Source organism: Heterocephalus glaber, unplaced genomic scaffold (genome assembly GCF_053883595.1).
Source record: "Heterocephalus glaber isolate CG9 unplaced genomic scaffold, H.glaber_assembly_v1.0 deba00001429, whole genome shotgun sequence".
NCBI lineage: Eukaryota > Metazoa > Chordata > Mammalia > Rodentia > Bathyergidae > Heterocephalus > Heterocephalus glaber.
Genome location: NW_028258294.1, coordinates 28350630 through 28369087, shown reverse-complemented (window position 1 = coordinate 28369087; position 18458 = coordinate 28350630). Strand labels below are relative to the sequence as shown.

Sequence of the window (18458 nt, the reverse complement as noted above, 5' to 3'; positions counted from 1 at the left end):
GCACATCCTCTCTTACACCCTAAAACAGCTGACTTCCTAATCTCTTCTCAGCCTTTTGGCCAAGGTCAAGTGTAAAACAGCTGGTTTTCTAGTCACCCAGTCCTAAAACTTTTGCCACAACTTAATTTCCAATATAGTTTCCAAATCTCTCTCCTAAATAGTTTTTGGGAGCTCAAGTGGTATGGTAGTCAAATGTATGTACTCTAAAGTCAGACTGCCTGGGTTCAAAGGCTGAGTCTGGCTCTTTCTCGCTGTATTACATTGGATACGTCACTTCATTTCTCTGTGCCTCAATCTTCTCATCTGTAAAATGGGAATGATAACAGTGCTTAACTTAAAGGACCATGTGAGAATTAAATAAGTTGTTCCATGGCAAGCACTTAAGTGCGTTGCATATATAATGAGTACTTTATTAAAGATAACTTACTAATATTTAGTAAAATCAATGAAACTTTCCCATGTGCCCAGCCCTGCACAAGGAATGAAGAATATAAAAGTTAGTAAGTTTACTCTGTGAGTATCTACCTATACGTATCTACCATATCTACCTTATTGACAGTATGTAAAGAGTAAACACCTAGTTCCTTGGATGGTCATTCAAAGTATCCCCAAATCTGGCTCCAGCTTGGCCTTGCCTACTTAAGGGGTAATTGTGAGGATTAGATAAAATAATGCAAATCAGAGTTCAGAATGGCGCCTGACATACAGTAAATGCTCAGTAAGAGTTACTTATTACAACTAAAACTATTATTTTTGCTACTCCTCCCACAAACCAGCTCCAAACTGCTCTGTGTTCTGGCCCCTGAATAAATTTCATTCACTCCCACATCTGAGTCCTTGTTCACACTGGTCTTGACCACCTGGAATGCATCCCCCTACCTTTCCACCAGACTCACGTCTGCATGACTTACCTGTTCCTGGAAATCCCTGAGTACTGCAGTCCATACTAATGTCCTCCACCTCAAAGCCTTCCAAGCCCATGATGCTCACTGCCTCTTCTGCCTTGTGTTTTTCAGGTGTTTCTGTCCTGCTTTCTGAACCTGATCATGAGTCTTCACTTTCACATACTTCTTAAGCATCCTCTCAGGTCCTCTCAGGCTCATCTGTCTGGACTCTTTATCACCCAATGTTACACCTCTGTTGTCACCAAGTAACCAATTCTGCATGCACTTTACCCAATTGCCATCAGGTACTAAGCTGGATCCCAGGACCTTTTTACTCCAATGAAAGAGACCACAATAGGTGTGTGGTTAGGTGGTAAACTGGCCTTATCATAATCCCCATCATCCAGATTCAGCAATGTGAACAAATGGCATAATAACCAAAGGATAAGCTTAGTGACAACATCCCAAAGGTCTAGGACATGGTTATCTGGAATATAGTGTATGCCCTGAGCCAACATCATGTATAATACTTGATCACCAAGGATGCACCACATAGAAACTAAGGAGTGGATGTACAGCCTCTTTCTCTTATCATCCTCGCACATTCACAGAATTTATATTCTCTGCCTACAGCCTAGCCCCTGCCAAATAAGTGGCCTGGTTAACATGGAAGAAATACCTCTGGCAATAAGAGTTTCACTGAACTTGACACTCACACTATCACTTAGTCACTTGGCATTCCTCATCTACAAACAGTAGAGGAGTTTCTACACTGATAGAATTCATAACCCTGATTGCTAGAAAGAGCCAGAGTTGTTGCTGCACAATAAGAACAAAGAGGACTTCCACAACCCCAAAGCAGTAGGGCTTTTCTAAGGGCCTGAAACAGCAAAAATTGTAAAGGGGCAATTTAAGCAACCACAGTCCAGCAAGGATGTGGTGAATAGGAATAAATGTGGCCTGGTACACATCGTTGCTACCCAATACATCCATTGGCCAGCTAGATCATCACCTGAAAACTTACCTGAAATGCAACATTTCAGCCCCCTCTCCAGTCCACAGAATAAGATTGTGTATTTTAACTGATCCCTTGGTGATGTATTTGCATATTAAAGTTGAAAAGCATTCAAGGAACCTCCCTAAGCCAGCAATCTAGAACTTTTAGCTGGAAATGAGAGAACTCTAGAATGAGTAATTGGGAAAATTACTCAAATAAGTAATAATGGCTTCAAATAAGTAATAAGGAGGAGGGGAGAGGGTAGCTTCATTCATTTATCCTCTTTTCAGAGTGGCTGGTTACTGCCTTGATGGAGAATTGGTGACTGACTGCTAGTGAGTACATGAAATGGTGCAGCTGCTTTGGAAAACAGACCGGCAATTCCACCAAAAGGTAGACAGGGGATCATCATATGAGCCAGAAATCCCCCTCCTGCACATATACCCAAGAGAACTGAAAACACAAACTTCTACATGACTGTTCATCGCAATCTTATTCATAACAGCCAAAAAATAAAATAGAAACAACCCAAATGTTGGATGGATACAAATTTGCTCCAAGTCTCACTGTCTGTCTTTCTGGGTATACTGGAAATTACACAGGATCCTGACTTCCTACCAAGACAAAGATGATAATAGAGAAATGATAATAGAGAGATGGTAATGAGAAAAGAAGCTTAAGCTGGTGAGGTGTGGATAAGAAGTCTCTGCTGAAAGATAAGAATGTCCTATATTTGCATGCTATCTAGACTGGAAATCATTGAGGATCTAAGAGGAGCATCCTAATGGAAATGTCTGGAAATGTTGACTGGGAGTACCTCTTACTAAGCAGGGGAGGAGCAAGTTGTGTGAGAAAAGGGAGACGATGTTTAAAAGCACACACCTTAATCTAACCTCAAGGAATAGTGTATATATCTGGTGTGTACCTTTCAAGGAATGTGTGGGTTTCCTGACCCCTTCCAGTCCTGATCCACTACAAATACTCAAGCAGTGCTTGATGAATCTCATTAGACAGTGCTGGTGCCGGACCCAAACAGTCTGTCGGGAACCCTGTGTCTAGCACAGCCCCAACACCCAACACAGTACTCTGTATGGAATGAACATTGAATCAATATCTGTGAAAGGGATGGATGGCTGAATGAATAAGCACTTTTTTGCCAGGAGACAGATTATTGCATATTTTTGAGACATATCCGAGTGAGGAAATGAATTATCAAGTCCAGTTCCTAAGGGAAAAAAATTAAGTAACTGACCATGCTTTGGCATCTAAAATATTATATTCCTTATTTACCATCACTGCCACCAAAGGAACAGGACACCTGTAATTTGGGGCCTGGGTTTTAAACAATCCCCCAATTGTTGATTGGTAGTTTGATAAATGGTAACCTAGAATTTTCTAGCTAGAAGAGTCGTCAGAGATGCCTGAGCTATTGAAGAAAAAGAACCCTGGCAGAACTGTCATTTTGTGGGTGTGTGACAAGTGTCTGGGTAATTTTCTGAGAATAAGCTGAGCCCAGACAGGAGTTCATTCATCAGCAGCACTAGCTATAATATCAAAGTTTAGCAAATTGACACCATGTCTGTCGCATGTTATTTGAACTGATTACTCTTTCTAGATAATTCACTCCTCTAAAAATGTGGATATATGACCATCATTTTGCTCAAGTACACTATAAAAGAAAAAAAACAAACCTTCCCAAAATGGCCTGATACAGAATGTGCAAATTTCACATGGGTGACCCATGATGAAGGGCCAGTGGAGATCTCAGACCCGGCCCAGAACCACCTCAAGAGAAACATTCCCAGGCCAGAACTTCAGAAACTAATTTGACTACAGCAAGCTCAAGGATGATAAGGGCAAAACTGTTCCCCAAGGAAAACTGTGCCCTTGAGCAGAGCAGTGAAGCGAACTAATTTCTAATAATGAGGCTGTGAGCTACAGGGTTTGTCTACAAAACAGACTTATTCACAAAGAGTAAATATGTCAACTAATTCAAGAAGCATGCTAAATCTCCATTGTTTTCTGAAGTTCAGGTTTCCTGCCTCTATAAAATGTGATGCATGCCTTCAATGTGTGCTGCAGAATCAGAGAGATTGCAGAATGCCACATTAAACTCAGAGCTCCTGGGCTAATGAGGGTAAGTCCATTTTGCAGTAATGAATTGTTGGTAATAGCCCATCATGGAACAGATGTCTCCTCCATCACTGCACTGGGAGTCCAACACTCCAGTGTGCTCCCATAGCACAGCCCAGGAGACAATCCTTATCTCAGGACCCCTGAAGGGAGCCCACCCCACGGAGTAGAATGAGTTGGTGCCTATACAGTGTGATTCGAGCTCCCAAATCCTCCCTAACTCAAAACACATCCCTACTCACCTGCCACAGAGCTTAAAATATTCTCCTCTGAATAATCTCCTATTAAAATGTAAATATGTCACCTAGAAGAAGTAACATATTAAATTAGCATCCTTTACCACACTATAGGAAGATGGGCCCTAAGAGAATGAGACTGGACAGGTAGTCATTGATGAAGGGTGACTTCATAAAGAACTGGGCTAGTCTCAGGTGGGGAAGGGGGAGGGCAAGCAAGCCACAAATGTACCTGTGAGCAATCTCTTGCTCACCACAGCCTACAGATATTGTGGGGTTCTTTTAGAGTACATTTTCCCAACAACGTGGGCAACTCAAGGCAGGATTCATAATGTTACCAAAGTCTGGGGACAAAAGCCCTCTCTCCAGGAGTTCCAACACATCAGGCTTGGCCATTTATTCCAAAGAAGATGAGCAATGGTAAAGGGCAAGAAAGGAGACTTAATCAGCATGAACATGTTGGGAAGCATACAGAAGTTCAAGCTCTGTCTGCAAGGGCTGACAGAAGTTTTGGGGTTTTATAGAAAAGGGAAACAAAGGCAAGGTATCTTAGTTACTTTTCTCATTGCTGGGACATAATACCCAACACCCAAAGTTAAAAGAGGAAAGGTTTATTTTATCTCACAGTTTACAGAGGTTTCAGTCCATAGCTGGCTCCAAGACAGGGTGACATGGCAAAGGGGCATCAGAGAGGAGAAACAGTCCATGGCAGGGGAGGCAGGAGGCAGCAAGCAGGAAGCTTTCTGGACTTTCATCCCATTCAGGCTATAAGCCTGTTGGATGGTGCAACCCATACCCAAGGTGAGCCTTCTCATTATCCATACCCAGAACTATGCTAAACCAATTAGTGGACTAATCTAGTACCACACACCCTTAATCTCAGTATCACACACCCCAGGATTCAGCCACCTCCCAAAATCTCCATCTATGAATACATGAAGCTTTGCAGGGACATCTAGATAAAAGCCATAACACAAGGGGTGGAGGTTTGCATAACAGAGGGATTTGCATACTGTAGATAATCCTAGTTAAGTCATGATCTGGTTGATCAGTAACTCAATACTGGTTCTTTGAGATCTTGGGAGAGCCATCATCACTTAAGAGAGTAGCCTCTAAGCTATTATTTCTGCTTAGAGGATGATGTCATCATGGGGTGGTTTGCAAAGCTCTGCTTTTCTTGGAATTTGAGGTTTAAGACAATGATTCAAGACTTCTAGGCATTGCTTCAAAGGGTCTGGAATGGACATCTACCAGTAAAAGCTGGCAATTGGATGTCCCTGAAAATCCTAAAAATACTTTAATTACTCTTATCTTAGTTGTCCTTAGTTTTGAAGGGGAATGAGATAGGGTGGATAAATTTAGGGCTAATAAACCTTGTAATATAGACACTCTCTGAGTGATTCACATTCTTATATGCAGAGCTGAGCAGAGATATGACCCAAAGTTTAAAAGTAATAAAGGAAACATACAAAATGAAGGCAGAAATGCCAAGCTTTATCCTGCTTTTGGACATCTGCAGGCCTAGCCTCTAAGTCCCTATTACAATAACTTACTATTTTTGCAAATTTCCAGAACCCAGCACATAAACATTTAGAAAATCTCCAATACCTCTCTAATAAGTGTTTGTTGAATAAGTGAATTTTATCCTCACAACCCCTGAAGAAATCATAGGAGACACTACAATTTTATAGATGCAGAAACTGACTCATAGTGACTCATTTACTTGCCCAGAACATGGGACCAAGAGGAACCTCTTTATTATAAAGAAAAGGGAAATCTAGACTCACTTTGTCTAAAGAGAATAGTACACGTGAAGGAACTAATAGGAGATAAGAGTACATAAGATTAGGGCCAAATTTTGGATGCCTTTGAATGTTAGCCTGAGAGTTTTGAGTGTTATTCTAAGAACTCCTGAAAGTTTGTCTAGTGCTTAGAAGTGTAAGAAGCAGAAAAATGTGCAGTGATATTTTAGGAAGATTGTTGGCACAGAGAACAAGATGAATGGGGTTTGAGACAGGGTTGGAGAATCAAGAAATTAAAGGCTAGTTAAGGGATTACTTGTATCAGTCAGAACCAGGGTAGTAGTAGTGGAGAGAGAGAGGCATGCATGTAAGGAACTTTCTGGATAACCAATAGGTTAGTGTCTGTAACTGAGTGATGACTGGGTGAGAGAAAAAGAAAGAGGAAGATTGACTACCTTATTAGTCAGCTTTCCCATCATTGTTATGCAATATCCAACACCCACAATTTAAAGGAAGAGAGGTTTGATTTGGTTTATAGTTTTAGGAGATTCAGTCTATGGTCTACTGGCTCCAAGGTGGAACCATCATGGTGGAAGGGCATGATGGAGCAATGTTTAGTTCATTGTAGCCAGGAAGTAGAGCAGAAGAACAGCATCAAGGAGGAAGAGGCAAGGGACTAAATATAAATCCCAACATCATGCCTCTATGACCCACCCAGACACACCCAGAAGTATGCTTTACTCATTCCCAAGGCAAGTCCCAAGCTAATTAAATTGACACAATGAATCTTAACCATCACAACTACATTCCACATCCATTTAACTGAAAGACAGAAAATTGACAATACCAAGAAATCTGAATGAGAAGCTGTCTAAGTCTCACTGTAAATATGTTGAATAAGGTGACAATGGCATACCCAGGTGCTAGAAAATTTGTATCAAAATCCCAGAGATTTGAAGCCAGGAGAATAAGTGAGATTTCCAAGAAAGAACAGAGAATGAATCCAAGTCAGAATCAGAAAACATGTCCACATTTAAAAAATGAGCACAAAATAAAGGCAACAAAGCTGGGTCATGTACTGACAAATGAAGCCAAATAAGAGTGTTTCAAGAAGGTAGAAGTGCTGTGTCAGATGTTACAGAAAGGTCAAGAAAAATGAGGAGACACAGCTATCAGATTTGAAGAATAGGCTATCTCTGGTTATCATCAAGAACACAGTTTCAGAAGCTTAGAAAGTACAGAAAAACTAACAAGAACAGGGGCAGCAAGCAAAGAGATGAGAAGGGAAGAGCAGTAATGATCAAGGGGAGTAGTCCTGAGGCATGGCTGGACTTACTATACTTCTTTTCGGTAGAGGAAAGGCTGAGTCCATATTTTATTGTTTAAAAAAAAAAGACTGATGAAAACTTTGGGACTAACAGACCCTTCTAGCTCCCTAAAGATTAGAACCACAAATAAAACCACGCCTCTCATTGAAATGAAAAAGAGAGCAAGAGATAGTGGGGAGGGGTCCTCGGAAGCAGTAAGAAGCAAGGGGCTTGGAAGCCAGGGGAGAGCTGAGAGAAGGGCTGGGGTGTAGGTGCCTAGTTTGAAGGAAGAGAAAATGAGGAAAAACTAGACAAAGGTCGTTTTACTGGAAAATTCAGAAAAATAAGTTCCCAGGGATTAGGCTAGCAAAACAAATTAGGCTGCCCAAGGAACAGGAAAAGGTCTCAGACGGCAAAGTACTGGATTAGGTTGTTGCCAAGAATTATCCAAAGTAGAAGAGGAGTAAAACCGATTTGCAAAGTTAGGATCTCATTTATCTATTGCTGACAGTCCAAATAATGAAGTTTGTACCTAGAAGTGCAAAGCCATGGAATATCAGCACCAGAAATGTCGTGAGTCAACATCTGATCCAACTGTCACACTTCACCAAGAAAATAGGGTCCAGAACAATGCTGTGAATTAGTCAAAATCACATAGTCAGTTAAGGGCTAGCTCTAAACCAAAACCTAGGCCTCTTAATTCCGGAGCAAGTACAATTCCTACTAAATAGTAACTCTGTGTATTGGAACAATTCCAATCATCTATAATTTCTTCTTTCCAATAATAAAGATTTTATTTAGATGAAAAACAAAACATGATTTCATTTTAGTAACTTTATGTGGCTTTTCCTATTAAAACTTTGAAAATAGCAATATATCAGGAAAAGAAAATCATTTATCATCTCATGTCTCCCTGTTTTGGGTTCTGCAAATAGTCACTGCAATTACATGGCAGTTAGTAAAAGCATGGCTCTGGAGCCCGAGAGACCCCGCTGCAAACCCAGGAAAGCCTCACTACTTATTGCTTGTGTGACACTGAATGAGATGCTTGACCTCTGCTGAGAGAGGGGCTGAGAGGGGTTGAGCCTCCCTCTGAAGCTGGCAAAGAAGGAAGGGAGGTGGCAGCAATCTACCATGCTGTCATCATTGCCTAAGCATGAGAAGAAAGCAAAGCAGCAAGTGAGACCCAGAGAGGGAAACAGCGAAAGCGGCCATTAATACCTCTTACCCTCTGGAATAATCCCAGTGTTTAGGCTGAAGATGATTTGAAGGCTTTTTGAGAGGCAGACCTGAAGAGAAAAATGTAATTACTTTTTCCTGCACTTGAATATCAAGGCAGTGTCCTTTCAAAATAAAATGGCACTTGAGGGGTAGGAGGAAGGAGGCAGGAAGAGAAATGAAGGATGGAGAAGGGCCATTTATGCCGAAGCCTGTGACATTTCGCCAAAGTGACTCCCTTTGAGAGCAGCTGGTACAAATGTCATTTAGCTGAGACAGGAGGAAGCAAGAGAGAGCAGTGGGCTCTGCAGAAAATAGCATGATCCACTCATGCTCCCACCAGCTGCTCCTTCCTTTCCCAAATACTGACCCTCTAGGGAAGAGGCCTATGCACTTAAATCAGTGGGGTCACTGCCTTGGACATGGCTCTAGGTCTCTTGCAGCTATCAATGCAGTCATGATGGACCTATCCAATCTCAGCCCTGGGGGTGTCTGTCCAGGCAAATCCTTGAACCCCACATTTCCCATCAAATTAGCAAACCAAGGAAGATGGTGTCGTGTAGACACTTCTACCAAAACACAGCAGAGGAAATGCAGCTGTTGATGATTACAGAGTAGACTTCTAGAGCAGGCAACCTGGGACTCTAAGTTGATCATTTGGTTGCATGAAAGAAGGAAGGAAAAGAAGAAAGAGAATCCACCTCTGCCACTTACAATATGACCTTAACACATTACCTAAGCTTTGTGCTTCAGTTTCTTTACCTGAAAAACAGGGATAATATAATTCAGTGATGCTGTGAGGATGGCCGTGAACAACAGGTGCTTTATAGACAATGTCATGGATACATATGGATTTTCAAGGAATACTAAGTTCACGCACATTGATAAAAGATCGCAAATCCCTGGCCGAGGTCTCCAAGGCATCACATAAGAAGATAGACATTCCTAATACTCGAAAAGGCAGAATGGGCCCGGGATACAAGGCTACTGATGTTCCCAGACAGTTGCTGCATTATTTCCCAGAGACTGATGAAAGCTTTGGGACTAATGGACCCTTCTAAAGCCATAAATACTTGACCCACAGATAAAACCACTTAAAAATCTCTCTGCATTTTATTTACTTCTGAAATATGATAGATGCCTGCAAATACTTTTAAAAAACTGTTTGTTGCAACTTAGTTATGGATGCTACCAGTATATCCATAACCAACTTGTGCTCACTATTGGGTGCTCACTATTTGGAGGGCCCTGGAGCCCTCGATAGGACTGGTCTAGATGTGTAATTCACATGTCATTCTGAAAGCAGTTGTGGCCCTTTATAACATGGTGGTGCTCATTATAGCCCAAGGCTTTGTAACTAACCTGTAGGGCTGGGTCCTATGAGGACTCTAGCAGATAAATTCAAAGAAATAACCTAGAAAAGATTTAAGTGTAGATTAAGTTTTTGTCAAAAACCAACAAAAGTAGTCATAATAACAAGAAAGTAAGGTGGAGAGGAAACCTTCTCCACTAGTTGGATATAAAGTGTCTGGCAAACATTGATTTGTGTAGTTCTTTTTAAGGAGCTTAACAAAGACATCTCTGATTTTCATAAACCAGCCATATATTTAATTTCTGCCTCTAAGAGACTCCATGGCATAGGTGGAATTGTAGAAAACTCATGGGTTCTCTCTTCCTGCAGAGCAGATTTCAAATCCTAGCCCAAATACTTAAACTGTGTACATTTAAACAAGTTGTTTAGCCTTTCTGGCCCTAAGGTTTTCATTTACAAATGGAAATAACAAATGACCTCAAAGCTATCCCCACAATCCAAAAAGATTTAAACTATTATATTGAAGGTTTAGGGTGAATTGACAGATGCATTTTACTTGCGACTCCAATGACTGAGTTGTGTTTCCAATATTTTTGGGGGCAGTGTGTTTTTTATTTTTTTTAATAGATGGCCTGATGTTTCTTAAAGATCCTTTTGTTTCTGCTAAACATGCCTGTGGGCAGCTAAACTCTTAGGATAAGAGAATAAATGAGGCCTCTTAATTGAAACTAAAATATCTAAGAGGAACTAAGCTGGCACTTGAGTGCTGAGTGAGAAGCCTAACTGCAAAATCCCCTCTGAGAAAGAGATTTCTAGCAACTGACATTCCCTAACAATGGAATGTGCTTTTCCCTACAGAGTGGACTTTCTGTGCCTCCTCTGGGTGTCTTCCAGGATATCATAGAGGAGAATTCTGGGTCCCGAGGAAGGTTAACTATACAGACCTTAACTACTTATTTGGTTACTGTTAATACTTGGAGAGACACACACTCATGAGCAGCCAAGGAGCCACCCACCACAATTCAAAAATCCAGAGAAGGAAATCCAGCCTATATTTTCTTGCAAATTAGGTGCTGCGACAATTCAGGAACTGAAACATACAAATTTTGTATCTGTGTTTAAACAATAAGCTGGAGAAAACAAATGCCAATAATTGATTGATATGTGTGAACAAGGCATTGGGAAAATACCCAGCAGAGCAGTGCCTGCCAGTTCTCCCTTTGAGACAGTGATTAGCATTGTACACTGCTCCCAGCACTGTACATAGCTCTCAGAAGAAACTTCTGCAGAGTTAGCACTGGCTCTGAGTAAGTGTGTGCCCTGGACCTATGAGAAGGGAAGAAGCTGAGAATATATTTCTTTATTTTTTATTTATTTATTTATTTTTATTGGTACCGGGGATCGAACTTGGGTCCTTTCTCTTGTACAGCAGGCAGTGAAACCACAGAGCTAAATCCCCGGCCCAAGAATATATTTCTTGTTTGCTCTATTTAACCACATGTGCTAGCCCTGAGTTTTCTGGGTTTCCAAGGCAGCACATATCACAACAGGCATGCTGCTCTGACTCATTTACTAAGGGACCATAAGGCTGCAGGTTGTGATGAGGCCCATAGAAGAAGTGGCAAGGGGCAAGAAGCCTTGCCACTGGGGCCTATGACCCAGCAGACCCAGCCTTGCTCTTGTGTTTGTTGCCCATCAGAAGGCTGTATAGACCTCTGGATCCTCAGTAGAATCACAGCACAGACCTCTAGAGTGTTGGAGCAGCCCTTCTTGCTAATATGTCTTCTTTCTGGCTTGCTACTTGGCCTTGGCAGAGACTAACCAAGAGATATAAAGTGACAATGGCACCTAAGTTGTGCATCATGAAAGGGTACTATCCAATCCTCTGAATCAACAAAGTTGAACATGTGCTACAGTAATTGGTCCTCAAAAGGAAGAAGTGCACATAAACAGCTGAAATCACAATGGAGATGCCCAGTTAGAGAATCAGAGAAGAATCTGCTGCCGCAAATATTTCTCATCACTGTCACCCTTCAGGTCTAGCATTTCCAGAATATTTACTCCCCCTCTTCTAATGGGTAAATTATTTTGTTTGTTTGTTTGTTTGGTACTGGGGAGCGAACTCAGGTCCTTGAGCTTGTGCAGCAGGCAGCGAAACCACTGAGCTAAATCCCCGGCCTCTAATGGGAAAATTATGTGAGCATCAGCAATCTTCATATAAAATAGTAGAGCAGTGGCTCCCTGGAGCAAATTTGCCCCCTGTATCTGAAGATGATTTTGATTGTCTTGACTGGGCAGGAAATGGGGATGGAGTGCTATGGGCATCCAGCAGGTAGAGATAACGCAATGAGAGTCCAATGTTGAAACAACACAATGTAGAGAAAGGGAAAGAAGAGAAAAATAAAATAAATCAATATACTCAAAAAAATATGCTTCTAGTTACACAGTGTATTAGCCAGCTTTTCAATTGTTGGACACAAGCCCCAACACCCACAACTTAAAGGAGGAGAGGTTTAATTTGGTTCATGTTTTAAGTGGATTCAGTCCATCATCCACCTGCCCCAAGGCAGAAACATCATAGGTTTGTCAAAGTGGGTTATGAGAATGTTTCCCAAAGAAGAGGAAAAGAACCCTATTTAGGGAAGGTTGTAGGAAGAATGCAGGTGAGGAAGTGGAGACATTGAATTGAGACTGCCCTTTTGAGGAATTCTATTACAAAGGGAAGCAGAGGGCTGGAGCAGAAACTAGGAGACCTGGAGCCAAAGAAGTGTTTGATGTCTGTTTATTTTGAGTCATTGGGCTGAGTGAGATATCTTAGCATATCTGTAGACCAGTAGGACAGAATCAATTATCCAGAAGAAAAGAGATAAATGAAAACAGCATCCTGGGATAGAGAAGAGGAGATCTAGGCTATGGGTGAAGTGCTGGCCTTCAGTGGGAGGAGGGTGTGCCCATCACTGGACAACATAGCATGGATCATGAACCAAGCTGATCAGTAGATGTAGTGATGAGAAGATGCTGTTCTAATCCCACTGCTTCCACTTTGTTGGAAAAACTAAGGATATTATTGTCAGTTGGCCAAATGGGAGAATTTTTGGAGGTGAAGGAGAAAGCAAGTAAAAGTTAGGAAATCTTAGATACTTGAAGAGTAAATTAAATAAGAACAAGTATTGGGAATGCCAGGCAGAGCTGAAGGTCCCCTGGAGCTCTGTGATGTAGATATAATGTGAGCTGAATATTTGTAGCCACTCTGCACTATTCCCAAACAGAAGGAAGGGGCAGACTGAGAATTAACCAGCACTAATGTTTTACGACACATGTAAAGGAGGGTGGGAAAGAAGGGAGTTAAAATGTGCAGAGTCCTTGAGTTGAGCATAGATCTTCAATCCTTGCCTCATGGTGAGACCTTTGGGCCCTTTTATCTTTCCTGTCTAGGAATCTCAATCTAGGAACATATGAATCTGTCAGGGAAGTTCTAATACTGTTGAATTTCAAAAAGGGAGTCAAGGTCTCTTTTCTCAAGAAGCCCCTCAGACCATTATGCACCCATCTCTTCCTCAGGAGCCAGCTCTTCCCACCAAGGAGAACAGGAAAAAGTAAACTGCCAGTCACAAAAGTTGGGTTATCCCAAAGTCCCCAAGCAAAAAGAATTGCTTCCTAAGGAATTTCCCTGAAAGCAAACAAGAACACTCCATGGAGACTTTCTGTGTCTCTCTCACACTGGTTGTGACTTTGAGGTGAACTTGAAGCTCTACATTACCAAGTAAAAGTATAAGCTAGAGAAAAAATTGTTCTACTTGTTTCCCCCATCTAGTAGAGATCAAAGAAACTTCAATTGCACTCTCAGATTTGGTATAATTCAACAAAACAAACTAGCTCTTCAGCAATTTAACAAAATGACTTTGGCCTTGGCTTGATAACATTGCTACATATGTGCAAAGCACAGTCAGAAGGATGGATGCAAAGACACTGAGGCTTGGCTTTGGCAGAGGAGAGGAAACAGATGTGGCAATTAGGGAACAACCAAGTAAACCAATGGTGACATGTGAATGATTGATAAGCTGGTACCTAGAAACATAACTGTATATGAATTTGGCTCCAGTGTCCCTGCTCTTAGCTCTGTGTCCACCTCAGTCCCAGGCAGCCAGTGCCCAGGCTGCCTCCCCTATGAGGGCCCTTACTGCCCTCCTTTACCAGCTGGCCCCCTCAACTCCCAGCCCTAATCAAAACCAACTTCCACTTCTTCTGAGCACTCACAGGAGACTAGCGCTAACCTGATAAATTAATTCAAGCTAATGCAAATTAGAGCTTAATATATTACCCTTCCAGAAAACATTTACATTTTTTAAAGTAGCTTCAGTTCCTTAAATCTAAAATGAGTGAGTATTGTGAGAACATCAAGTCTTGTAACAGGCAACTGGGGGAGACTTTGACAAATAGTAGCACCTGTCTGGGGCCCACTGAGGTCAGACATGGAAAGTCCCAACTGCTCCTTCTGATCATCAAGTATATCATGGGCCAAAAGTAGCAATGTCAAATCTTTATCTAAAATCAGCAGATTTCCATCTTGAGAAAACATGGTGTAATACACTTGACTATTGCCTGAATTACTCTAATATATGCAGATGAGATTCTTCCGTGCAATCAAATCCTATGATAGTGGTTCACTTAATTTCCTGTTCTGTTCCAGGGAATGTGAGTTCCCTGAGGACAGAAGAAGAGAGAAGAGGAGGCACCTGTCCATCACCAGCCCAGAAAATATCAGCCCAAGGCTAGTAGGCCTGTTCAGGTTTCTTCAGGGCCTCTGGTGGCTGCCTAGGTGCGATCCTAGAGGATATCAGGCAAGGTCTGCTCCAGCTGCTTCTATGCTCCTGGGAGAAGAGGCTGAAAGGAGCAATTTTCCAAAGAAGCCAACTATCAAAATCAGTAAATCCATGTGCAATGCAATCCCACCTCACTAGGAACCTCTGTGGGGGTATATGAGTCTCTGCATTGAGGAACCAACCCTGTTGACATCCAGATTAGGCACAAGAAACCCAAAGCCTAATGCAAAGATGGTAGAGCAAAAATAACAGCTCCCCGTGACTTCTCTCAGCTTTTCTTGGTCTGTGAATGAAACAAAATCCAGCCTTCTGTTTTTCTAGGCACTCATTCCTGCCCTCCAGTTCCAGGATGGAGAGGGGCTGACCCACTGCTCCAAAGGAGGCAGAAACAAGGATAGCAGCATAGTTACTGCCCAAGGAGCCCTCAAACAGCCTAGTGACCCAAATGGAGACCCAAACACCCTCTGAGCAGCAAGAAGAGAGTTGCTCATACAATGACATTATCCAACAAGATCCTGCATGAGCCATGTGACTTCCATAAACACTCACCCATTCATTCATCCATTCATACAGCCATTTGTTTTACTTTTTTTTATCTAGAAGAACCAGCAGCCAGCCCTGCTCCAGGACACAAATGAGGACTTCCAAGAGAGAACACATCTATCCTCCAGGCGGATTCATTCCCTACTCACAGGAGCCAGGGCATTGGTATTACTATGAGGAGTGTTTCTTTGGGGGATTAACACAGGGCTTAGTATCTCCCTAGGGGGACAAAGCAAAGAGCCACAACCGAGTTCCCACCCAGTGGTGGGAAGTCTGAAACATCTGTTCACCTGTTCACCACACCAGGCCAGTTGCCTGGTTCCTTCTACAAACACAGTGCTCCCCAGAGTTAATCTTCCACTAAATGTCTCTATGCTTCTGAAACTTCAACTACATCCCCCTTCAGGCAGATATTGCCACTGTGAAAATCCAGTTTAAATCCTCATATATATTTTCTTTCTGTGGTCCCTCCTGTTAGGGTAGTCTTCCCACCTCTGCTTTTTTCAAGGGGTGATTTAAATGTGTTGCATTCCTCTGATCCAAATCTGGTCAGCTCACCCAGGTTTCCTCTAGAGCATGGGCCCTCTGAAGACCCCCAGCGAAGACTTCTCTTCTTAATCACTCTTACTTCAAGGATTCTCTCTAGTTTCTATTTCCATCTCCCAATTTCCAGATGCTAGCACTTTCTTTGAATCCTTTTCTTGCTTTCTGCTGTTCTCCAGTACATCAAACTGATCTTCAGCCCACCCATTCCCTGAAATATGGACAAACACACATTCCCCACCTTGTGAAAACGCCAGACATTGACTCTTCTTGTTATAACTTTTTGGCTGAAGTTTTGGATTCCAGAGACTGTAGGTGAGACAATATTCCCAGGCCTTGATGTCATCTGGAAGAAATGGAATTCATACCTTTCACTCCTGCTTTTTCCTGGAAATGGAAGCTGAAACATGAGTGCCTCTTGCTTTCAAGTAGATCAGCCAATAAACTACTGATCAAAGAATGCTCTGAGAGCTTCTAAGTCATTGCTGGATGCTCAAGGACACTTGAAACAGGTACCCAGGTGTATTCCTTGATTTTTGTGGAGCTCAGGAATCCTGTGGGAGAGACAAAAGCATTAAAGGTCAGACATTTCTACTTCAGAAACTTCTCTGACAGATGGAAAACACACAGGAAAATGGCTTCACAGCAGCCAGAGACAAGAAGCCAGGAATGCTGACCGTACAGAGGAGGTCGGTGATGCACCAGGCAATGCCCATGGCAGCACCAGCCATGAGAGCTTGAGGCCATCTGTAGCACAGGGAGGCACACCAGCAGGCAGTGGAACCCAGAATGGCATAGCCAGAATGCCAGGGACTGGCTCTGGTTAATGTGAAACCAGCATGCTGAGCCATAGAGCTTCTGACTTTGGACCTAGAAATTGGTAAAATCTGAGGGACACTGAGGCTGAACATAAAGAGTCACTGGGAATTCTAAGAAACAGTTGTCACTGGACGTCTCTGATTAAAGTCAGAGACACCTGTTGGAAAGTATATTGAGGGGTGGTACATGGAAAATATGGGATACTCTTGTGAATATAAGAAGGAAAAACTCGCTATTAAGTAAAGCCTGGAACATATTGACTACTTAAGTATAGATTTTTTAATTAGATGGCTTTCTAGTCTATAAAAAAGGTTCCTAACAAAGCAATAGAAATAACCAAGCTAAGGTCAATCTTCATTCCAACTCTACAGGCATAAGAAAAGAAAATTTTGAAAAGACACTATATAATTTTTACCCAGCCAAATGTATTTTAGTGTGTAAAGGAAACAAAAAGATAGTCTGAATATGCAGAAATTCAGAAACTATATCTCCTAATGTCTCTTTCCAAAAAATTTTAATTACATAAATAAATATATATATATATATATATACACACAACTGTTAAATAGGGGAAAGTTATATGTTGACTACAGAGGTCTACTAAATATAGATCAAAATAATTGCTATATTGTATACAGAATTCCCAACAAGTGCAAATTCTAGAAAAAATATTTGAAAAGGAAACCACATATTGTAAAAATAAGTTTTAAATTAAAATTCTAGAGTAATAAATTTGTATTAAACAAATTTGTATTAAACAGATAGAAAATATGGAGAGGAGTGAATAAAATTGTGATGATTGAATAAAGTAAACTGCATGGCAAATTTCTCATACATCTGTAATCGAAAGTATTATTTTATGTGTTACTTTTATTATGTCAAAACATTTCACATATATGTGCTATTTTTTCATGTAGGCATAATAGAGAGAGGGAGAGAGATTCATTTGTGGGATTATGGTATCTAGTAATTCAAGCCAACACTGCTGCAGAAAATCATTAAAACTTCCAGCAAGACATCTATGAATCTCTTTTTTAAATCAGAGAAGGTCAGACAGCATACCAGGCAGTTACTAAGCCAAAGTGAGAGAAGTGAAACCCAGTCAGGGAAACAGAGAAACAAAACAGTCTTTGTCCTGAAGTGTCTGTCTGCTGTCTGTCTCTGCAAACCTGAGCTTAATTTTGACTTCAAATGCTATTGCCTGTACTGGGCAGAGGGAGTATGTATCATGTTAACACTTATCTGAAAATGCTCCACATATAAATTTGGAGCCCCAAAAGATTACATCTTCCAAATAAGAGTAAACTAGAAGTAAAACTTCATCCATAACCCCATCTTTCATCATGACCACACCGGGGTACTAACAGGAAATTTGCTTTGATACTAGGGAGAAAAGTATAGGAATGGTGCAAATAAAAACTAATCTGAGAAATTGCAAATACGGCAATCCTTGAGTAGATTTGTAACTGAAGCTCACCTTGCTTGGTTGCAGGAAACAAAAACCAAACAAATAGCCCTCAGAGCATCAATTTGTGCTTCTAGACTGGTTGTTCCCCTAGGCATGCAAGAACTAAACACAGACCCTCTCTGAAGAGTATACTTTTATTATTTTTATTCTATGCCTCAAAAAATCTCAATAAACCATATTTATTTATGAAGGTAATGACATTTACACAGTCCACAGTAATTAAACAAATAAAGTAGAAATAATAAAAACAAAAAGAAATAACAACAAGAAGAAATACAGCCACAAAGACTATTGATATTTGAACTATGAGGTTAGATTAAAATCCAGTTGTCTTCATTGTGCTTTGAAGAAAATACTACTTCATAAATATCTACAATAAATTTCTAGTAAGAAGCTGTAAAAAGTTACAGCTTTTTTTTTCTGTACTGGAGAC

The 18458-nt window shown here is 41.2% G+C and overlaps 1 protein-coding gene across 2 annotated transcripts in view; it reads right to left on the bottom strand.

Annotated features, from left to right (window-relative positions):
* LOC110344323 (high mobility group nucleosome-binding domain-containing protein 3-like) overlaps window positions 1-18458 on the bottom strand; it is a 638706-nt gene that overhangs the window by 371878 nt on the left and 248370 nt on the right. For both annotated transcript variants that reach the window (XM_087212223.1, XM_087212224.1), the window contains one exon: window positions 16107-16292. In XM_087212223.1, coding sequence (XP_087068349.1) covers window positions 16107-16147 — 41 coding nt within the window. In that variant the 5' untranslated portion in view covers window positions 16148-16292. The remainder of the gene's footprint in view (window positions 1-16106; window positions 16293-18458) is intronic.